The sequence below is a fragment of the Rhamphochromis sp. 'chilingali' genome, assembly GCF_963969265.1.
Source record: "Rhamphochromis sp. 'chilingali' genome assembly, chromosome: 19".
In the NCBI taxonomy this organism is placed as follows: Eukaryota; Metazoa; Chordata; class Actinopteri; order Cichliformes; family Cichlidae; genus Rhamphochromis; species Rhamphochromis sp. 'chilingali'.
The window spans coordinates 23,302,494-23,326,888 of NC_137946.1; the positions used below are offsets into that span (position 1 = coordinate 23,302,494).

General features: G+C 37.2%; 1 protein-coding gene across 3 annotated transcripts; it reads right to left on the reverse strand.

Annotated features, from left to right (window-relative positions):
• On the reverse strand, window positions 1–21,270 carry p4ha2 (procollagen-proline, 2-oxoglutarate 4-dioxygenase (proline 4-hydroxylase), alpha polypeptide 2). Of its 3 annotated transcripts, none has more exons than XM_080866366.1 (15): window positions 21,135–21,270; window positions 15,404–15,503; window positions 13,529–13,625; window positions 13,222–13,373; window positions 12,042–12,179; window positions 11,574–11,813; window positions 9,954–10,150; window positions 9,022–9,198; window positions 8,557–8,627; window positions 8,065–8,164; window positions 6,331–6,384; window positions 4,543–4,608; window positions 1,487–1,555; window positions 1,017–1,113; window positions 1–413 (listed from the first exon to the last, which is right to left on the reverse strand). In XM_080866366.1, the coding sequence occupies exons 1-15, from the start codon at window positions 21,138–21,140 to the stop codon at window positions 343–345; spliced, it is 1,635 nt and encodes a 544-aa protein (XP_080722492.1). In that variant the 5' UTR covers window positions 21,141–21,270; the 3' UTR covers window positions 1–342. The 3 variants fall into 3 exon arrangements, 2 of the variants coding, with proteins under 2 accessions (XP_080722492.1, XP_080722493.1); XM_080866367.1 differs by lacking the exon at window positions 4,543–4,608 and adding an exon at window positions 4,670–4,729; XR_013969835.1 differs by lacking the exons at window positions 1–413; window positions 1,017–1,113 and having other exon boundaries at window positions 1,485–1,555; window positions 4,543–4,729.
• Between the last annotated feature and the right edge of the window lie 3,125 nt (window positions 21,271–24,395).

A 24,395-nucleotide genomic window follows, 5' to 3' on the forward strand; every position in this document is an offset into this window, starting at 1 on the left:
TTTAAAAACAAAACAAAACAAAAAAAAAAACCCAAATACAAACAAACAAAACCAAAAAATCTCAAACTTCCCACTCAGACTTGTAAAAATCATCTTCTGGGACTGGATGATAAACAGAGCAGTGGACACACAGACTGGACTGACCAGCAAGTGAGCGGGTGAGTCAGTTCAGAAAATGCAATCCATGTATAGAACAAACAAACAAACAAACACACAAAGCACACACAAACAAAAAACAAAGAAAGAAACAAAAAAAAGCAACATTTTACAACTTCAACCTAAAGCGCTCCATCTATGCAAGATAGCATGGGTGCTGTGTAGTTTCAGTCCACAAAGTCAGTTTCAGTCCACTTCTGTCAGGCCACAGGGTCTTCTGAACTCTTGACCTCGCTCATGAATCCACTTATTTGAGACTGATAAAAAGACAAGACAAATAAAATTAACCAAGTAAAGCAGCTTGAACATGCTGTCTAATAGCTTTTGACATTTTAAATCATATGAACACTTACTTTTTTGTAAATAAGCTTGCACATCTCAAGTACCTAAAGTAAACCACATTTAAGCCTGCTGGATTCTTCTCTTATTTATAATTAATTCAATATTTATACTTGTACAAATGGAAAAGCTAGAAATGATAAAATGTTATTTTTACATTGTATTAGGGAATTAGTTTTGCTTATTATAGTGCTGTTTTATCATTATTAGTTTCATTTCCTCTCTAATGCTGCCTCATGTTTTGCAATAACATCTTGAATTGTGAACCTGTTAATTCACATACTTGAAGTGATAGTGGTTGCAGAGTAGAGCACTTAAAAATTCTGTACAAACCAAAGAACACACCAGGACCAACTGGATTAAATATTAGATATCAAATATTTTATTTATTGTGCAGCTGTAATTGTCATTGACCTCCTGTTTTCTGTTTTCTTGTCTTTATGTTTAATGAGAACGTGGCCGTTTCCAAACCTATTTGATGAATCACAAATGTGGCTTTATAAATCTGAACTACAGCTTACCCCATTTGCTTCCTACTAGGACAGGACAGGCTGCATGTCTGGTCCTATAGTCTCCCTCGCCACTCCTGAACAAATTATACCAGAACACTGATGTTCCCTGTGGAAAAATAATTAGAAGGCAAATATGACGATAAAGTTGAGTGTCCAGTAAATAGGAGGTTTAAAAGTACTTGGAGTAAAAATGGCTTACTGCTCATGGTAGGGTAAAAAGTCAAGGGCACCAAAATAATTCTGGACTTGAATTAGCTTTAAAAAAAATATATATATAAAATCTTTTTTGTGTTTGTTCAGCTGTCTTTGTGAGATCGTGACTATTTCTGATTTTGTTAAAAAACAGTTTAACTATAAAGTAAACGCTAATAGCCTGAGGATAGCAGTAGTATAAAATAAAAAGACAATACAAAGGGAATAATAATGCAGGTCTTCACACAAGCTCGCTCACAATCAAAGAAACATAAAAATATCATCACCTTTCTTGGCCAGATTACTGCTCCAAAGTCAGGGAAGACTGTGGCACCTCCTGCCTCAACATCACTCATCTGAAAAAAGACAAGATCATTTATAATCACTAGTGGTCACTGGCTTCTCGTAAGACGCTATTCCATATTACGCCATGTCTCAATAAGCAGAGGTGCGGACTCGAGTCACATGACTTGGACTCGAGTCAGACTTGAGTCATTAATTTTATGACTTTAGACTTGACTTGAAAAAATGTTCTAAGACTTGTGACTTGACTTGGACTTTTACACCAATGACCTGGCACTTGAATCGGACTTGAACCGGTTTACTTGAAAAGACTTGATATTTCACCCCAAATATAAAATTTAACATGCATATTATATAGAAAGTGTGCACCATTAATTCAATTCATTGATTCATTTATTCAAACCACACTCTGTATGTATGTGTGCGTGAGCTGTAGCACAGCCAATCAAATTAAACAGATAAAAAAAAAAAATTTAAAAAAATGCTCACAAATGCTGCAAGGAGTTATTTTTTTCAGGTACATAAACTATGAAGTAGTCAACAAAAAACCGAATTGCAATATGCAAAACATGCAAGAAGAGAATCACAGACAGAGATGGAACAACTTCCAACTTTCTCCGACAGTTGAAGTTGCATAAAGAACGGTAGGTGGTGCTTCTCTCTTGCTACGATGAGATCATGACTTCATCTAACAAGCAAATCTTGTCCAGGCTATGTTGGTGATACAGTTTTTTTTAATGTGTATGATATTTTTGTCATGCGATTTTAAAGCCGGCCCTACAAGCGCATCCAAGAATAACATGCAGCTTATCTCAGAACTGTCGGTGAAAATTATTCTTGGAGCTAAGTTTAATTGAGCTGCATTTTATAGAGGTGCAATTTCACAATTTGTGTATATTTTCTAAGTTCACTATTTCGTCATGTGTTGAGAAAAACACAGATTTTAAAATTATATGGTCTAATATTTACAGTTAGCATATAACTGCAACATTCCTTTTTCGTTTTTTTTTTTTTTTTTTTTTTTTAAAGACTCGAAAGGACTTGAAATTCAAAGTTTCAGACTTGTTACTTTACTCGGACTTTTACACCAGTGACTTGAGACTCGACTCTGACTTGCCTGACATTACTTGAGACTTGACTTGTGACTTGAGGATAAAGACTTGAGACTTACTTGAGACTTGCAAAACAATGATTTGGTCCCACCTCTGTCAATAAGTTACGTAAAAAATAAAAAGTGTGATTGTTCATGTTGTGAAGTTCTTCCCTCAATGCTGTTTTCTTTCATCCTTAAACTTGTTTACCAATTGTTACCAATTTACGGTATAGATTAGGGCTGGGCGATATGGCCTAAAATTCATATCGCGATATAATTTGAAGCATGTGCAGTAACGATATATATCGCGATATATTCTTTTCTTCTGTATAACGTATTTTCCACACTATAAGGCACACTTAAAATCCTTTAATTTTCTCAAAAATTGAGAGTGTTCCTTATGTATGAATTCTGGTTGTGCTTACTGACCTCGAACCGATTTGGGCTAGGAGAAATCTGTTAAAAAAATGTTTTAGTACAACTTTGGTAAGCTGCACTGCTTGATGGATTGTCAGAGCATTACGGCTGCTGTAGTGAGGAGCTTCAGAGTAATCTGGGTCCAAAACTCCGTCCGCTTCAGGTCCCAAAGTCAAACGAACACTGAGAGTTAAAAATGGTCTAAATTCTTTAATCTTTAATAAAATCATCAACGATGCTGCTTTACCAGGTGTAACAAGTAAGTTTAACATCCAGGCATCCATGAAAACAGAAGTTATTAAATTTAACGGAGTTAGAAGTTAACAGGAAGTTAGCTCGCTAGTTTCCACCTAAACATGACACCATGTTCTGGCTGAGAGATTTTTGAAACTAATTAAAACGTACAGCTCTGCTACCACTTCCAACATAAATGAAGACAGAAAACTAAACAGCAGTGGCGTTTGCAGGGTTACTGAAGTTGGACTACCTGGTATATAATGTTGTGCTACGTGATTGCTAGCGACACAGCTATGTTAGCATAATATTAGCACAGTGAAGCTGGAGGATGAACGTCAACTTTTTTTCCACTCGATAAAAGTTAACGTGAGGGATTCTGGTGGTTAGGGACAAATGCAATCGCATAGCAGGATGCTATACATGGGCCAAACTTCAATCAGGAGAACAACTGAGATTATTCATCCACAATACAAGGTTAGTTATTAATATACTGCTACAACATGGGAGTAGAGCAGCTGCGAGAGAATTCAACATTAATGAATCAATGTTACGGAAGTGGAGGAAGCGCAGTTTTTGGCTTTCCCCATATTTCAAAAGTGCTTCATCTCTTTGCTATGATTGTCGGCATAATTTGCAGATGATAATGGTTGTAGCCGCTGCGATGCTTTTGACCAAAACAGGCGCAGCTTGATGACATCATCAACGTGCGCTATCGCGATAGACCGGTATAGTCAAAATCTCTACCATTGGCCAAATTTATATCGTTTCTATCGTATATCGTTTATATCGCCCACCCCATGTACATGTATGATGTATGAATTTAAACCGTGAACGGAGGTGGGGTGCAGCAATCCATACACTACATGCTCTACATCATTCAAAATTCAAATCTTGTCTCATAGACAGCTCAGTGTTAGCAAAGGCAAAAGAAAAAACAAAAAAACAAAACAAGGTTCTTTGTCGGCCTGTTAATGGCGCACGGATAACAAAACTCTCTACAATATGTACCAGAACTGATTGACAGGTAAACATAATTTTGCTATGTATTGACATTATTCAGTATTATTGCCAAAGAAATGTTACAACCTTTTGCACTAATTCTTGATTGTGAACTTAAAAATTCTGACAACACACTGCAGGTGAATTAATGTATGAAAGTCAATCAATCCAAGTCCAACATTGAGCCAGAGCTTTTGCTTATGCCCATGAAGCCGGAATGAAACGATGGAGAGTGGATGCCAGGAGACGGCCACCACTGCCTTCAATCAGCAGTGAACAGATACGTATACTTACGTAGTTTAAATAAGTCGCCAAACGATTTCCAGTGCCTAATCTTTTGAAAGCATCTGGCTCATCTTTCTATAAAGATAAAATTTAAGAGTGAAGATACATAATAACAAACTGCACACACATTACTTACGTAGTTTAGGAAGGTAGCAAGTCTATTTCCATCGACGTGGAGGTTGCTGTCAAAAGGACGCTGCAACAGATGTTTATTTAACCGATCACCAAATAGACTCAAAATTAGAGCCTGCCATTAAGGGCACAAACTACATTCAAATAAAATTTATTATTTATCTGTTATTTGTCAGATGTTTATGTTTTTTGCTTTAATTTGAGTTCAAGACAACTTTTTATATATTTATTGCATTATGTCTTCAAGTGAATAGAAGAGAATCACTCTTATTATTTAGCGCATTATTACCCTCAACTACATAATTGGAAAAATAAAAAGGTATATATGCATATGGTAGGGTTGCAACTATACTCGTATTGATATTGAACCGTTCGATACAGTGCTTTCGGTTCGGTACGCATATGTATTGAACAATACAGAATTTATTTTATCAACTTTTCTTTTGACGATGCTGTCTGTGTTGAGCGCTTAGTGGATCTACGTTCGACTACTCCGCCTAGGCTGCACTGCCAAGCGCAGATCCACTGAGCGCAGCGCAAGCTAGCAAGACAGAAGCTAAGCTCGTTGCAACATGGCAAATTTAACCTCCCCCCCCCACCCTCATTCAGATCTGGCCTTTGGAACTATTTTGGTCTTCATGTGAAGTATGACCCTGAAGGTAAGCGCATCATGGACTAAAGTAAAACAGTATGTCGGATGTGCCACGCAATGCTCAATTACATGGGTGGGAACTACTGTGTTAGAGCAGTTTGCTCGTTAACGTGTTGACGCTGTCCAGCCCCACGCACGGGGCGATCCGCGGTAGCTCTTTAACGGAGATTTGCCGTGTTGTGGCGTTAACATCATTTCAGATTAACGCTGACAGCACTAGTGGGAACACAATGAATATGACTGCACATTTATGCTGACATCATCCTAGTGCAAAGACAAGTGGAAACAGACAAAAACAACAAGCACGCATGCTACAAACTTTACCCGAGTCATTTAGAAGAAGAAGCGTATAGTATAGCTTTTATTTTGGAAAGAGCCATTTCTCTGTAATAAACTCTCTTTTCCAAAGATGAGGGATTTCTCGATCAGATAGATTTATTATTTTATCCCTTTGTTGTTTCAGCAACATTAAATAAAAAATAAAAAAACTGTAGGTTTGAGTTAAAATATATATTTATAATTTTAAATAAATGACAAATTAAAAAAGCATGAACATTTTTTTGTTTCGAAAAAATATCGAACCGTGACACCAAAGTATCAAACCGAACCGAACCGTGAATTTTGTGTATCGTTGCACCCCTAGTATATGGATATATATATATGGATATATATATATGGATATATATATATGGATATATATATATGGATATATGGATATATATATATATATATATATATATATATATATATATATATATATATATATATATATATATATATATATATATATATATATATATATATATATATATATATATATATATATATATATATATATATATATACACACACACACACACTCATGTATTAGTCATTCTGTAACGCAAGTAATTCTGTTCACAAGTAAGACATATTTAAGTTAAGCTTTGGAATGTGGGAAGCATGCCAAGACAAACCACAGCAGTTTTCACATCCACAGTGCACACAAACTTTCACCTAAAAAGTGAACTTACCCTGGAGAAGTCAAAATGTGGCTCATACTGTCCTCCCACGCCATAGTTTGCAACCTGGTCAGCCAATGACAAAAATGACCCTTAGATAGAGGTGATAAATAAACTCTCCTGTCCACTGAAAACTGAATTATTAACTCATGCTGTTGCTCTGTGTATCATTGAACTTGTGCAAAACAACTAAGCTACACTACATAAGACTACAAATCCAGAAGCCACAAATCTCAGTAATGGCAAAAATAATTAATTGATAAAGGGAAATCTTCCCAGCTAATTTTGCATCATTATTTCTAACAGACTTTTGAAAAAAAATTTTTTTATCAATTATTTATATCTCATCTTTTAACATTGCAAACTCCTTTACAATACTTTTAGTGAGTGAGAAACTTTTATTCATGCAACCTTGTCAAAGGTCTTTATTTTTTACTTGATTCATTTGTTTGGTTATATTCACATTATGTGCCAGAGGGGTTTTTATTATTGTTTGTTTGTATTTAAAGCCATGTAAAGGTTATTATTAATTCATAATATTTATAGCTTGTATAAATGTGAATTTTACTTTTAAAAGTACACGTCTTGTGTGTGAAGCTGTTGCATGTTTTCAGTATCGGTTTGATGGTTTCATGAGTAAGCTCTGACCACTGTCCTCTAGTGAATTTGGCACTTCAATCAGAATTGCTATACCTCCCTTAGAAACTATGAAAACAGAAAATATCCAACTTATGGAATAGCGATGGTTTGGATTCGTCTAATCGTCTAAAGACACTCTTAAATAAACCAGATCAAATCACGTAAAAGTAACAGCATCATTATTTTTTCTTCCATTATTTAAGAGTTAGTATTTAATTTACAAGTTTAAAATAAAGTACAGTAAGTATATGTAAAATGTATGAGCAACTCAAAAGGAACCCCATAGAGTGAGCCCACAGGCTGCTGTGAGATAAAGCAGATGTACAATGTAAACATGGTCAAAGCTGTAAGTGATTATCTGGGGTTAATGCCTCGATTTGGCAAAGTCACCAGTCTTAGTGGAACCTTTAGGAGTACAGTTATCTCTGATTTCATATGGGACTGCACACTGATATGAAAAACTATATGATGAGATAAGAACATCTGAACTGGATAGGCATGCTTACCTGTTCCTCTTGAAAGAAAGTGACATTTCATTATAAAATTACTTCATATTATTCATCTGTGATTAATTTTCTGCACATGGGGACAACTAATCGCGCCCATCCACATATTACATGCAGTCACTTTAAGGCTCGCAGAAACTAAATGCTCCTGTGTGTGTAGAATTGGAGTAAATGTAAAAACTAGCTCCCAAAGAGACAGAGATGTTAGAAATAAAAGACATAACCGAAGTCTCCCGTTGGACTATTTCTTTGTAGTTTCGATAATCTCGGTTTCAGCTGGAAAAATGGATCCAAAGAAGTGATGGTGCACAGGCACATCTGAAGTGAAGACTTAATTATTTAGAGGCTATTCATATATCATTAACTCTACTTTGGGTTATTGAAATCTGGTTAAGAGAAATGCTGTAATTTAAAAAATAAATAAATAAACAAAACAAAAACATATTCTGTCAAGTGAATGCACCAATCATTCATCTATTGAAGTTAAAGGGTAAAAACAGTATTTTTAAGTGTCTGAGTAGGATTTTTGACTTACTGAGTCAACACTCACTAGTTACACAGGTTAGGCTAAATATCAAATGTGTGAAATAAACTCCATTACCTGCAATAACTCTGCAGTTTCTACTGTGAGACCGGTGATGTCTTCTATTCTCTGATTGACTCTGTCAATGACGGGGTCCTCCTCTCCTTCTAACCACGCACTGAATAAACAAACAAGTATTAAATGTGGCCCACACACACACACTTAAAAACAATTCGCAATTTAGAGAAACAAGACAGGATATACAACAAATGATGATACAGTTTTATTCTGACCTTGTTGTATAAAGTACTCTGAGTACACGAGTAGAGTAGAAAAGCACTATATAAGAACCAGTCCATTTAGTGAAGCTATTAAGATTTTGTCCTATTAAAATATGTTTGGACCATCAGCATCATTCACTTGACACATGCAGTATCGCTGGTTCAAGACCAGCAAGAGACCCAAATCCAGCCTCAGGAGGATACAAGCTACTGTATTCCTGGAATCCGTCATAACTAAAGAAACTAAAAACAACAAAACCAAAGGATCCTTTTTTCCTGGATGCGTTACCTTTTCGAGACTCTGTAGTTGGCTGTGGTCAGGACACCTGTTTTGGGATCACGGACAGTGGCTCTTGCAAGCTTGAAAAAAATAAATAAAACATAAGAACAGAAAGAAATCAAACATTAAACAGAAGAGTTAATCCAACCATTCCAGTTCTACGTTGTGGTACCACTCTTCTCATCCCCTCTTAACTGTTAATCTTAAATACTTTACAACTATTTCTTATTTATATATGCCGAGCAATAAAAGTTGTTGTTTTTTTTAAAGTCCACGTTCTGCTCTGTACAGCTTAGCCTGAATGAGTTTTTAAACACAAAGAACGTGCACTCGATCAGCAGCTGTAAGAAGGTAATGTTCAAAAGCTTTCCTCCTGTGCATTAGTCTCATTAACCTTTAAAGTAATTAAATATTTTAATGGTGGTCAGCAAGAAAATATTCTGTTTCCATTTTATTAAATGCTTCTTGTCTTACCCTGGGTTTTGCCAGTTCTTTGATCTTCTCAACCTCCTCATCTGACAACGAATCCAGGTAGCGCACAATGTGGGGGCTGTCCCACTCGTCCTCTTCTTTAACAGGCTTCAGCAGAAGACGAGGGTTTCTTTTCCCGTCATGGTAGCGACAAAACAAACGGCTCCTCCTCGCTTCAGTCTAGTAAAAATAACAAAGAAAATTTTTAATTTTGCCATTCTTTTCAATTTTATAACTAACTTTAATGGAAACAACGTGCAGTGCCATGCATTTATAATGCAGCCTCATAGTAGCACAGGTATCTGAGCTTGGTAGCAGGGTTGACTGACCTCTTCATCATTTTAAGCGTCTAAACTTAAATAGACTACAGAACTATCTCTGTTGTAAATGACTCTGTACTCCGTGCGTGTGGTTTTTCCTGTGTTCCTGTTTGTTTATACAGAGAGCGGCCTAATTTTGTTGTTTAAAACAAGAGTTGTAGCTTAGGTACCAAAAGGGTTACTAAATCATACACTAGTAAAAACACTAATGGAATCCAGTTTCTTTTGATTCAGCCTGCTGACAATAAACACATCTAATTATGCAATAGGTTTCCAGTTGTTGTCTATAAAAGTTTCTGTGCTCTTATTGTGCACAAATAATCACCATGTTTGGACAATTATACTTTAATCCTCCTTTATAGTTTGGTTATAGTTTGCACATAGAAAAATCTGCAACAGAGTCAAAATTAGTTTCTTATGTATTGCTTTTCAGGATTAAATACATCTTAAATCAGGGCTGACGTTTTTGGCTTGGCTAGTGCTGATTTTACATAGCATCAGAAAAACAGCCTAACAATGAATGTCCATAAAAATCAATGAAAACACATAAATATTCAATTTAGGATTTGGTTTCACAAAATAGCGACTCAAAATAGAGTCTGCAGGATGACTCGCCATTTGGATCCCCTCTCCTCTGCACAGAGCCTCATAGGACTCTCTCTCAGGGAGATGGTCTTTGGGTCTACTGTAGGTTCCCAGCTGAATGGGCTCCTCAGATGGAGGCTGGTAGTCTTGGTTCATCTCACGGAGCTGCTTCATCAGTAGCTGCTCAAAATAACGGAGGTTTCCTCCTGCCCTCTGGTGGCTGGGATCTGTCAATACAACAAAAGTGATTAGCAGAGGTAGAAGAACGTGATGATATGAAACACTTTGGAGCCGTATCCCGTGTGTGCTAATAACACATTTCAAACAGTAGTCATAGTAGGTAGACACTGAAAACAAACAAACAAACAAATAAATAACCCTGAAATCTGGCTGTTTTCTATTTTATTTTGTTAAGACTTTGTGATATAACTGCATTTACTCATTTGCCAGCAACAGAACAATTATGAGTATTTTTAACTTCAAATTTTTTTAATCTTGAAGATTTTCTTAGTGAATACAACACTAAGAAAACCTACTATTATCAAAAAACTTCTCCTTTGTGTCTTCTTCTTGTTATTTGTTGTTGAGTTACTAAAGTAACTGAGTTAAATAATGGAAAAAGTGCACCCTCTTGTGGAATTTGCAGGTAGTGCCTCTTCATTGAAGCCTAATTAATTTAGTAGCAAAGTCAGCTCATTTATTTTAGTTATTGTTTATCCTACATGTTGATTTTGTTGTGGTTCTTCTAGGGTGTTAATGTGTTTGCAGTTTGCTGGGTGTAGTTTTACACAGGACTGTAAGCATGTGCGCTTACAGCATTACACATTTAGTTAGGAAATTTCCAGAATGACTACAACCTCAGGATCTCCTGATAGAATTAATATTACTGCAGGTTATGAGACAGTGAGAATATCATGTTTCTCTCCTCCATTTCAGATGTGCTGTCTTGTATATAAATAGCCAGGTATGTGCTGGAAAATGTCCGAGAAATGTGTTTTCATGCTGTACATTTGCGTCCCACTTTTACGGGCGAGTCACATACTGGAGTATTTCTGTATGAGGTGCTATTTGCAGGATATTTTTGCCGCACTTGATGGCATACTGTTTCACCTCTACAACAGCTCGATTCATTTCACTTGACAAGTAAACAAGTATACCACAACTTAAAAATGCAGCTGTAGCCTGTGACCTATAGCTGTCAGAGCCTGTGATACAGAGGCTAAAATAACAGTTTAAACCCACAGGCCACTTTTTTTTTCTCGAATGGACAACTCCCAGCTACTGTGGTGAGCACAGAGCACCACAACAGTCAGAGAGGAGAGTGAACTGTAGTAACTAGTGAAACCAGAAGAAAGCAAACTATTAATTACAGCACAGTAGAGAAATTGAGTTGTAGAAGAAGGTGTAATTAGAAACAAATGAAAAAGACTTAAATCTTTAAACATATTTACATAAAACATTTGATCTAAACATGTGTCCCATGAACTCCATTCATCCAGTTTTTATATTTACAAGGAAGACTACATCTCTGTCCGACTCAGGCTGGAAATAGAGTGTGTGTGTGTGTGTGTGTGTGTGTGTGTGTGTGTGTGTGTGTAATGAGCGTTGGTGTGCAGGAAGAACGCTTCATTTGCCTATGTTGTGTCTTACCAATAGCTACAAGCCGTCGCGTCAGTTCAATGGCTCGAGGGAGGTCACCCATTTGGTAAACAGAGTAGCTGAGGTAGTCCAAAATGTCTGCCTTGGAAACCACAGCTTCCTCGCCATCGTCCAGCTGTTTCAAGGCCTGCTGCAGCCACAGCACGGCATGGTAATAGTCTGCATCGTTGTAAGCCGTCTTTCCCATGTCGAAGCAGTCATCCACGGTCAGTACAGCATTCGAGTGCACACCTGATGGAAACCACTCAGTAAGACTAAATGACTGAACAAAATGTACTTAAGACATACCACTTTTTTTTAAATGTGCACCATTTATTAAGTTATTAATAAATAACATAATAATTATTAAGTTATTTATTAACTTAATATTAATTACTTTTCCATGACATGCTTAAGTTACTCTGCCCTTTGTGATATTTTCATGCTTTTTTATATTCAACACACACACTTCTTGCTTACCTGGCAGCTTTCCTTTGGAGAAGGCTTCAGAATCCAGTTGGTACGTGTCCTGCAGGCGCATCAACGCCTTGGCTGCACCCGTCTCATCTTCCTCGTCTGGGAAATATTGTCTGTGTACGGACATGTTGGAGACGAACCCTGGACAGAAAGTGAGAATGTCTTTCTGTACATCTCATTTGCATGTATCACATGACACTCACAACACTCACATATAATTCAAATTTGGGTCATTTTTAACTTGTTGGTACTTAATCGTTTACTTACACATGCAGAACAGCAACATCATATTGATCTAGATGTACCAGCTCTAAAGGTGTAGCTGGAATGTGTCTTCGCCTTTTTAGTCAGTCTCTGTGTGTTTGCGTTTCTTCACAGACTGTACTACACAATAGCATCACAACCGTCCAATACACAGTTACTGAATTCTGTACACATATGCTAAGTTTATCTGCCTTACACAGATATGGTCCTGTGTCTAAACACGTACACACTTTCAGGTCCAAGTGCACAGAGACAAAGACACACACACTCTTCATTGCCAAAATATGCAGATATGAAGAACAGCTGCAGCTAAAACATGACAAGCTCTGTTCTTGATCACAGCATGTGGACAAAGCAGCACAGTAAACATTTCCACTCCCCAGCAAAAGCTGCATTCATTCTCCTCACATCCATTCTGGAGCTTATATTTGCTCTGTGCTGCTTGCCTTTTGGTTATGCTGAGAGATATATATTACTGTATATATTGTGTCATGGTGACAATACATAGAATAGGTGAATACGGGTTGCCAGGTAGAGTGGTTTGATTAGTCAGTAAAATTACAAAAAACTAGAAAAGTTTTTCCTGTTGGGTTTTGCTTTAAAAGCCATTAAAAGAATGCTATTGATTTGGGATTAATAAAGGGTAACATACAGATTTGGCCAAGAAAACATACACTGAGGTATTTCTCTATATTTTGCAACATGCAATAAGTAAAGTGGCAAATGAACTGCTCTAGACACAGAGGTAGGCACTATTTAAAAAACATTTCCCCTTTGTCTGATTGTAGCATGCACGTGATGATCTGCAAGATCTCACAGACCACACAGAAAACATCCTAATTTTTCCAAGCAGAGTTCAAATCAGGGCACTTCACGAGTGCTCCTTTAGTAAAATACTGCTTTGGAGATATATCCTTACCATCAGCGGGATTCTGAAGTACCAGGCTCTCCAGTTCAGACCACTCAGTGTTGAGTCTCTTCATCAGTTTATAGGCATTCACTGGGTGAGCCAGGTAGCCTTCTGGGTCAGCGGTGGACACTCGGGTCAGGGCATCAAGTTTATTGGCCCAGCTAAGAAACGGATACAGGGTGATTCTACTACACATTTTATAGAGAGACAATACACTTCATATCAACTTACCCTATAAATGTGAGAACGGATTAAAGGAAAAGTAACACACATAAACAGACTAATATGGGGTGATATCTGAGAGTTCAGAATATACCTTTTTACAGCGGCCAGCTTGGACTCCTCTGCTTTGATGTACTCCCTCAGAGACTGAACCAGCTCCTTTTCTGTGTAGATCAGGTCTGTCATTTGGCCTGTAGGCACACACACAGATATGAAGGTAAATTAGACGTTTCACTGAGGATAAAGTCAACATCAGCTTGTTTATTATTACAATTTCAAGCAATTTGCAGGTTTAGTGTTTCTGAGACAAAATGACTCATTTCACATTAAAACTCCATCAAGCGATACTTGATGACATGTCGGTGCAGCGCTTAGCCTGCTGATCAGACGGTCGAGAGACCTTTCTGTTTGTTCAGCATGTTCTCCATGTGGGATTTTCCTCTGGGCACTCTTGTTTGCTCCCACAATGAACACAGGGATATTAGGTTAATGGGTAAATAAATATTAGCTGTAAGACAGGCACATTGGTTAGACTGTATTATAAAAAGCTGTATTAGTGTGCGTGGAAATATGTGAATACGTGTTGTCAGGTACTTTGGTTTGAGGAGTCAGTAAAAAAAAAAAAAAACCCAAAAAGCTATAGAAATGTTTTTCTGTTGTATTTTGCTTTAAAAGCCAAAGAAAAAAATGAGTCTATTTCTGGTAACACTTTCTCCCCACCACTCCCCTCAGACTTAGGCTGAAAATAACTCTTCAGCCAAAAACTGCGGGGCTTTAATACTATAGAATTACTCAGCAAAATTACAGTTAAGCACCCACCCATGAGCCTTGGAAGAGATAGATGGGGTGTAGTGTGCTTAGTAAACATCCTCATTGGATTGCTTAGCTTAACAGAAGTTTTAAAAGACAGAGGATGACAAGTCTGCATTGTTTTTGCATGCAAACAGCATATCTGACCACCTAAGTGCATTAAATCAACAGAACAGCACATCAGTATACCTTTCCAAGCAATAAGAACTAACCAGTTGAGCGATGTGACACATATTGTATACAAAAAGCATTTTCTGTATGCCAGCAATGTCTCTGTGATTGCACAAATCAAGGGCATTGTGTAAGAAAAGCTTTTTTTCCCTTTTAAAGTGGTTCAAGAGATTAATTTCCACGGAAATCATGTTGAATATCTGAGCACTGATTTGAAAGAAAGAAAGAGGAATCTATGTACCACAACTATTTCTCTATAAAGTTATTATTAGTCCTCTTCTGGCCACATCCTCCATTTAATACAAAGTGAAAAGCACAGATGTACATTCTTGAGCAATTCAGCATCCTATTATTGTGGTCAAACGTGGCCGATTTGATTAAAAACAACACAGGTAATTAGTAAGGCATCAATCAAGATTGTTTTTTTTTTTTTAAATCCAGAGTAGCACTGAGCTCTTGACCCGTGGGCTTGGTTTGATTAATCAATTGAATGAATGATTGACTATTCATGCAAGTCCTGTAAATGAGTCCCAAGTAATTCCAAACACCTGATGACAGATTAAAGGCTCACTCACCAATGCTTTCTAGAGTTTCTGGATTCTAACACTAAATGTTTAAAGAACTGACAAAGTTTGCAAATCTGCTTGAGGATAATTGTTGGAACAGATACTAATATTTTATTTTCTATTTGTTCTCTTGACCTTTTATAGAACATATTCATTTTATTTTGATGCCTTCCAAAAGATGGGATTTTCCCCACAATTTTATTACCCATTGACTTATAATAGGACAAAAAGGAGGCAATACAGGTTAGCAGCAATGTCTGTCAAATTCTACCAGTCTCTCTCTCTCTCTCTCTCTCTCACACACAGGACACCGATCGGCCTGACTCATTTTTAAGAGTCAGGCCCAAGGACACTTCAGTATGTGAAGGAGGCAGCGACACTGTGATAAGTGGACTAGCTGCCCTGACAACCAGTAAACCTACCAATGGATGTAAAGATCTCTGCCTGTGTGGTCCGGCAGCAACACAGCAGGACCGAGGAGACAAAAAGCAGGACTTTGCTCATTCTGCCTTGTTCAGTAACCTGCAATTACATTAAAAAAAAAAACCATAATCACATCATGTCACAGTGGCACGCAAAATAAACTAGTTATGCTGAACATTATAAAGCATATAAAACGATTTTTTTATCCACCGTTTTCTATAAATCTCTATGAATAAAGTGTCTTTTTTGAAGTATTCCTCCTTAAAGCCGTTTAACACAATTTGTAAGCGTATCATATATAAAAAGTTTCAAACTTTCAGTTTGTGTTACACCAAGTCTGACTCTGTGTTTCCAGACTAAATTTGCAGATCGCCAAACAATTCTCAAAAGTTTCCAGCACGTTTCCTACAAATGAGTCATGGTCTATTGTTCCCAGTTCTCACTGAGAAGGGAAAAATAGGGGACACAGCTGTAACTGAACAGTATATTTTTAATATGTTTATGTGTGTAATTTTCTCATTTCTCTTTCCATCAGGGTCGCGCCAGGTCGGCATAAGTTCATTTTCAGTCTCCTGCTCTACAATTCAACATGACAACCAGAAAATTTATTTTGGAAATGAGCTCGTGCACTGAAGATAATCTTATGTACCTATTTACTTACTTACGTGCCTTGCTTTTAAAAATATAACCTACATTTCCATGCAATTAGATGCATTTGACACACTAAATAAAACACAATAAGGCACAAAACCTCAGTGTTTATTAATGGCAGACTTTGCCACAATGCATTAGTAGTGTTATGAGGATTAAGTATCGGAGCCAGCTACAGGGCTGAGCAGAAAAAGTAGAAGTAACATCAGTCCAAGACTGTAAAAAGCAACTGTGTGCTACTTTCTCCTTTCCTTCTGTTTTTAAAACATCACTTGGCACTGATGACTGTTTACTACAGTATGTTTAAAACGTACACATCTATAATTCTAACTGCAAGCACAGACACATTGATGTTTGAATAAATTTGAGTAAAGAAATAGCTTAATAACCTCCTGGAAAGAGAAACTATTTGACTGACACCTTCTGGGCAAATTCAGTGATTTTCTACAGTGACAATAAGAAAGCAACATGATGTCCAAAAGGAACAAGTATAACAAATTTACAGGAAATAAATGTCAGTGTGTAAGCACCATATCTGTCTGCCAGTGATGGTGTGACGCAAACACAGGTGGAATGTGGCTCATATGTGACATCCTGATTCTTCTGATGGGGTAAACATCTGACACAGACATGCCGATGCTAATCTACAGCAGGCGCGACTGAAGAAAGGCTGTGAAATCTCCTTAACGTGTATAGGAAAGAACTATTTTTCCTCATCTTCTCTTTTAACATTTACAATTACAGCTATTACACTGGAATGTACCACAGAGGGTGTAACTTTGTAGCCAAATGATCAAAAAAATGATATGACTGGACCAAGATTCAGGAGAGACGAAGCAGCACACATTTAGCCGCACTGTTCATTTTGGGATTAAAAGAAAAAGTTACACGTTTTTGAAACACAGAAAAAAAAAAAACTTTCACTGTCTCTTCCTGAATGTATGAGAGCTTTAAATCAGTTCACAAAGAATGTGACTAAATTTGCATTGTATGCAGAATAAATATATTTGCATTTGAGTGACACGACTGACAAAAAGCACAAGCCTTATGCTGAGCTGACAGATGTATATTGGCTGAAAACCTTTATGCTGAACTCAGAAAGAAGGCTAAGACATTCTTTAATGCAACTTTGTGTGCATTACTAAGACTATATATATTAATAAATATATTCCTTGCAGTATAAATTCAGCTTCTTGTGTGTTACGTTTAAGCATTTTGAGTTGGCTTAAACACTGGCTAGATAATCATCCCCAAAGTCTCAAACTAAAAAGTAAACGATTGCTTCTCTCGCCTTGTAATTTACAGCCAGTATCATTGCTCAGCTCAAACAGAGTCTGGCCTGTTTCTGCAGGTGGCAACATTCCTGAAAAAGAGGACTGGTACACTTACTACTCGAGTGGTGTCGGGTTTTTCTAGAAAGTAAAATGAGGGGGAGAGGACAGGCTAGGATGTCCAGAGAGGTCCCGAGAGTGCAGGTATGCACAGCTGCACTTTGTACACAGGCCAAAGTTGTGTGCATGCATCTCAGACCGAGGTAGGTAGGAGAAAGCAGGCAGATCTTCAACATTTTGCCATTGCATTAAGGAGCATCAGTTTTAATGTTGAGCATTTGCAAAACTGGCCTGAACTCAATGATAATAGCCTAAAAGTATCTCTGCCAGTTCATACTGAGGTTGAGTTTGTTCAGACTTTCCTGCTTTACATGGAGGAGTGGCTCTGTAAGTGAGATAAGGAACCAAAGCAACACAGTCTCTGGCAAAGACATCAGGATGCAAGGTCTGCAGTGGGGCAGGGGTTCCTATTAGGAGCAAATGTTTGCACTTAGAGTAAAACGTTCAACTTCTGTGGTCATCTTGTTCTACTCTTCTATGGGACTTTACATACTTGAGAAAAACTAAACACAACAAGCATGGCTGGTCTATGCATCATCTGTCCGACTGGTGAAAACACTAAAATAAATTTGAGTTTTAAGAGGAAGAAGATTAAACATATCAATGTGCAAAGATAAAATATCTTTCATTTAATATACGTTTATATAAACATTTCATTTCTAAGAAATACAAACAAGGGGGAAAAAAATTAAGCATTTATGACCTCGGGCTTGTGCAAAGAGGACGGAGCAGTCTGAATGATGCAATATTTCAACACTGCTGCAAAATACTTCTACCAAATTTTGTTTAGTTTTTCCCCTGAAGCCTAACCTTGAATCTGAATGGCTCATGTTTGCAGGACATATGCTCCATGACAGCACGGGTGGACATTCTAGCCAAAAGCCCATATGTTTGGATCACTTTAAAGGCAAAAAGTGCCACTTATTAATCTCTGCACCCTGTTTTTCACTCTGACTGTTGTGTGAATGTTGTGAATGTTTGTCCACTCACAGCTACTTCAAGTCTGGTACGCTAAATCTGTTATAACTCCAAGATGGAAAGTGTGTCCAATGAGCACCCCAACCATTTTGTAATCAGTCACACATTTAATTGGGTCACGCAAGGTAGATCACGTGTTGTTATTTATTTAATGATGACATCTGTACAATTCCTCTGGAAAATTATATTCCACAATGTTGAAAACAGTGACATCGCCCACCCAAACATAACAGAATAGTTTAAATAGAATTATGGATGAGGAAGAAAGAAGTTGAAGAGCCCAAAAGAAATTCATTTCTGAGTAGATTTTTGGCCCCAAACACCAAATTCCAGTGTTTGATAAACCTAGATGGGAGTAAATGCAGCTATCTTTGCATGTAAGCAAAAAAATGGAAGTTGCATGCCAGAAAACTAAAATCTGAAAAGAGAGAAGAAGAAAAAAAAGGCCTGGTACTTGCCAATTTTTTCCACTCTGGTGCACTAAGAAGAAAAGCAAGCAGTTGATGTTTAACAGATATTTTAACGACTGATGTAATCAGTAAATAGGATCAAACTCAACGGCCACACGCAGACATAGACACATAACCACGTCACATGCATGTTACACGGTGCACCGCATACAGCATCTGCACGTACCATACCCAGAACAGGTGAACGTGCCCAGGCAATCAATGGCCATCAGTCTTAAGACACAGAACTATCCTCCAGCAATGAACAAAAATTCCAGAGTCAACCTGGTGATCGTTGCTAATCTGTGCAGTTCAAATTACACTGTGGGCAGGAAAAAAAAAAAAGAGATTTCCCTCTTTAACACCCAGCTTAGGTTGGTTACGGTTTGTGTTTTTTAAGATCCTTACTGACAAAGTACTAACAATTTGCTCAATTCTTCAGGGCTTTTAGTATAAGCGGGCAACCCCTTCATTCATTTTCATCTATAGCCACTCGCACTTTGACTTTCACTTCCACTAAACGTCACAGGATGAGGTCAGCAAAGTGGAGCAATTTTGTGGTTTTGTGTGGTCAGCAAATCAATGGAAATACTACTTATGACACATCCCCTACTTTGATATGGAAAGAGAGCATTCCTCATCCAAGATCCCAATCATGTTCTGCTGACCATGGAAACATTATCCAGAGGAAAAGCATGGAAAACTACTGACTTCTACTGTGGTTTATATTAAGGCAAGTTTGCTGGAGCTCAATAATAACCCAAATCACCCTAATTTAATAAGTTATTAAATAAAACAAAATATATTTTATCTTTGCATTTATTTGGGGATTTTACCTACTTGACAGCAAGACAGTTGTAGCATTCAGTTTAGTTGAAAACAGTTGGATCAGGACAGTGGCTGCAGCTTATTTAGTAAGAGTCACCTGTCTTCTGGGTTTATGCAGCTGGCAGATGTATTTATTTGTTACCTTCCATTTTTACACACTCCCATAACAGCCAGAGACAATTATTTGCATTCTACCATGCATAAATCACTGCAGGGCATCACGCTACCAGGCCAGTGTATTTAGTGACGCTGTGCCATTTGTTAAGGGAGAACAAAGCCCTTTTTTGGAGCTATGCAAGACCTAATCTTTTGAACCCAGTGAACAGTAGGCAGCCACAGTGAATTCACCCCCTTTAAAGGGAGTTAATTTATATTGCAATTACATATAACAGCCCTGTGTGACCTATTTCTACGAATCTAATGTGAGTATAATAAGCATTCAGCGGTTTTACATGATTTATTCGGATAACTAAAGTTATTTAAGTTTTGATAACTAACAATTTTTCGTAATTTTCAAAGACACATAATATCTGATAGCTGCACGTTCCTTAGTGTCGTAAATTGATCTTTTTTATTACTCTAACATTAGATGAAACTAATATTTTTGGATTTTGTATAAGTACTTTAACTGCCACTGCTATCCCATTCGTTTTACATGGTTATTTGGCATATTAAAAGCCAATAGCGATCAAAATAATCGTTAGGTGCAGAGCTAGAGGTGATTTGTTTGCGGTACATGAAATAGAAACAATGTCACCGCGAGGCTGGAATATGTGTCGATAACTGCTAACATCAGACCAATCTTACGCTGCTTACGTGTCTGCGTGAGAGCAGAAATTAGGTAAAGATGAGCAAAACTCACTCTTCCCCCGCGACCGAGTGTGCAGACCATCTCCAGAGTAGAGGAGCCGTCCCAGTGACGTCAGCCCGGGACGGCTGTTTCTAGAAATTCCCAACACTTCCCTTTTTTTGGTCCCGTAAATGTCCTGTAGTCCGTGCTGTGTAGAGATTTTAATTCACTGTGCCGAAAAAAGCTACACTTTCCGATTCAAAGTATGTGTGTGAGTGTGTGTAAAACACAGAATGTCATCCACGCGTGAGATGCTCGGTCACGAAGTTTCGCGCAAACTTTCAAAACTTTCTCCTTGTCCGCTGTGGAACATTTGCTACTCAGCTGTGTCTCGCATTATAATGTAACCGGGAATGAACACAAACCTCACTGAATAACATGTTGTGTTTTCTTTAACCTTGGGAACCTGATAGTCTGTACAATCTGGTGCACTAAAAAAACAACAGAAGCCTGTTGGACCCACGATTGACAACCATCCCAGCATGTTCGGGAGGCATGCGAGCTCAAGGACTCAGCCGTGATGTAATGCTACACAGCATTTTGTGCGATAGCTAATCCGAGACAGCATTTAATGTCAGCTTACCTTCATTCTCGTGGCTTTCAAACGGGATAGTCACGTTTGAGAATGTGGACGCAAATCCACTTGGCACCCAGGGGTTATGAAAAGTACGGAGAGGGGAGGAAAGCGCTGCCACGTACAGAACCTCCCGAAAGGCTCACCCTAATCCTTTGAATAGATGCGCAGAGACATTCCTGCGGCTTCTAAGCTGTAGGGTGGAGAATTGGCTCTTCTTATTTAGAAAGTAAGACCACAGTCTTATTTTTTAATAAAAAAAAATAGTGAGCGTGTATATACATATATGCGCATTTTTAACTTTACATGATTACGATTTTTTGTTTTATTTCAATCAGAATCAGAATCAGAAAGGGTTTTATTGCCAAATGTTGAGCGGGTTTACAACATTAGGAAATTGCTGCGGTCAATGTCATATTATATACAACTCCGTTTTATTTTACATTTTGCAATGGCAACTGTATTTATGTAGTCCATTTAATTACCTGCAAACTCAGTGTGCTCAGTACAGAAGAACATAAAAACCTGTGTAGGTTTAGAATAAAGGCTAAAGGCAACGATATATATATATATATATATATATATATATATATATATATATATATATATATATATATATATATATATATATATATATATATATATATATATATATATATATGAGCAAAATAAAGTCAATAAAACCAAAAAACTCTTATTGAGCCTGTTTCAATTTAAAAAAAAAAAAAAAAAGTTTTTTAGTTTGTTTTTAAATGCACATATGCAATTGTTCTCAGGTCAGCAGGCAGCTTGTTCCAAAGAAAAGGACCCCAGTAAGTGAAAGCACCCTCAGTACACTGAGATCTAATTCTAGGAACAGCTAAAGGATTTGCACCTGGTGACCTTTGAGGGCTGACTGGACTGTAAACAGTGAGCAAGTCAGAGATTCCCTGGGGGGCTTATGAACTACTAAAATGATTTTAAAGGTTCTGTATTGCACTTGGAGCCAATGAAGTGCCTTCAATGCTTGGTTTGTGCTCAACTTTCCACATATATGTAATGATTTTGGCTGCTGCATTTTGAATCAGCTAAAGTGTTGATGGTTTGGATAATTTTGCCTTAAAATAATCTAACCTTCTTGATGTGAATGCATGGACCAGTTTCTCAGAGTCAGTTTGAGATAGAAATTTTCTAACCATGGATATGTCTTTTTAAGTGAGTGAAAGCAATTCTCGTAATTCTCGTATTGATGTAATTATCAAAAATGATCAAAACTGTGATCACTGTGCAGAATGATACCGAGTAATATGGCATTCAGTAGTTAATGTCATCAATGCAAATCATTAGTTTGTGAACAGAGGATAGCTCATCAGAGGAAAAAAATAAGTACAACTGTGTGTCATCTGCATAAGATTGGTAGGACATATTGTTATTCTTTATGGCAGTACTAAATAGGAGCATGTAAAGGTTAAACAGCAATGGAATAAGGACAGACCCTTGAGCCCCTAGTTAAATTTTGAGTTGTTCAAGTTGTAAATTGCCATTTGAAACATAAAAATTTCCACCCTTTAGATAAAATGAAAGCCAATCAAGAACCTGTTCTATTAAACCAACTGTGCCATGCAGCCTTTGAATTAAAATGTCAGGATAAACAGTGTTGAATTCAGGAGTGAGATCCAGAAAAGCTAAAATTCTTTGTGCGTCACTACTGATCTTTAGGTTATTGATAACATTGATGAGAAATTTAGAGGGTATGGTTTTGGAGGGGTTAAGTAGTTTGTTAGTGGATGAAACTACAAAAGCACAATTAGACTGGTTATTGTTAATGAACTGGAAGATGTAAGATTGTCTTGTTAATTTTATTTTACTGCAGTAAAGTGCATTTTTATGGCTAGATTATCCAGGTCATTTGTCACAATAATTCAGGGTTAAAAATATACATACTGGCTTAGATATATACATACACGCCAACTAATATTTGGTAAAATGACCTTTTGTAAATTACACCTCAGTGCTTTTGGTAGCCATCAACAAGCTTCTGGCATAATTCCGGCTGGATATTTGACTGCTCACCTTAGCAGAATTGCTAGAGTTCATCTGAATTTGTTTCCAGGCACTGATCCAGCTTTTAACCCTTGTATGGTGTTCGGGTCTGTGAGACCCGTGTTCATTTTTCTTCAAAAGAAAAATCAAACAATTAATTATTTTTTCACGTGTAAATGTGTTGTGTCTTTCCACTCACTCCACTTGATTATAACTGATTTATTTATAACATTTTATATAAAAGAAAAACGAGAAGCACATTAATTCATAAATGTGATCTAACAAAGGTAAAGGGAAAAAATTAACCATGTTTGCTGTTCATATGTCTTGTAATTGGGATGAAGTAAACATCTGTTGAGTAATTTAACATAAAATTGTTTGATAGTGTTAATTTGGAAAGCCAAAACTCTAGCGGGTCCACCAGACCCATGAACACTGGCTGAGTAACAAAAATACGAACACCACACAAGGGTTAAGTATGGTCCATATGTTTTCAATAGGGTTGACATCAAGACATTGGGAAGGCTATTCTGGAAGCTTAATGTTTGCCTGCTCTATCCATTCAAAAACTACCTTTGATGTGTGTTTTGGATCATTATCTTGTTGGAGCATCCAACTGTGCTCAATCTTTATCTCATCTTATAATAAAACTTTATTTGGCTTGTCCACATGGGTAGATGCAAACGTCAGTCGAGCTTGGAACAGGAGTTTCTTTCTTGGTTGATGTAAAGGTTCCTTCACTGGTGTTCCAGCAACAGAACTGAGAAATCATTAAAAGCCCCAAATTGCCATGACATTCATGCCCGTACTGTGGAAGTGTACAGTATGTGAACGTTTGACTAGCTGTAAATACAAAGGTCACCTCATCCAAAGTAACAGGGTAATGTTACACTAAAGAACTAAACACACATACTGAACATACTAAATAGTTGTGTTATACAACTGTCTCAAAATAAGAGCACCAAGATACGTCATCGACAACTTGCACTTCAGTTCAAAGGACAGCAACAGTAACACCTGCATTCACAATTCACTGGAAGCTCCCCATGAAGGAAACATTTTTCAATGCTATATATATATATAATATATATATATATATATAGCATTGAAAAATGTTTCCTATATATATATATTATATATATATATATATATGAAGGAAAAGGAAATGAAGACATTTTCTTCCCCAAGGAATCCAATTACAATCAACTCTTTTAGAATATTTACGGTAATGTGATCCCTGCAATTCTG

What these genes read in the sequence shown, in the direction of transcription:
- p4ha2 (XM_080866366.1), bottom strand. An exon ending in AACTACAGAGTCTCGAAAAG is followed by an intron (nt 8,165 to 8,556) that starts GTAACGCATCCA and finishes TTGTTTATTCAG; the next exon opens with TGCGTGGTTAGAAGGAGAGG. An exon ending in CCTAGTAGGAAGCAAATGGG is followed by an intron (nt 414 to 1,016) that starts GTAAGCTGTAGT and finishes TCTTTTTATCAG; the next exon opens with TCTCAAATAAGTGGATTCAT.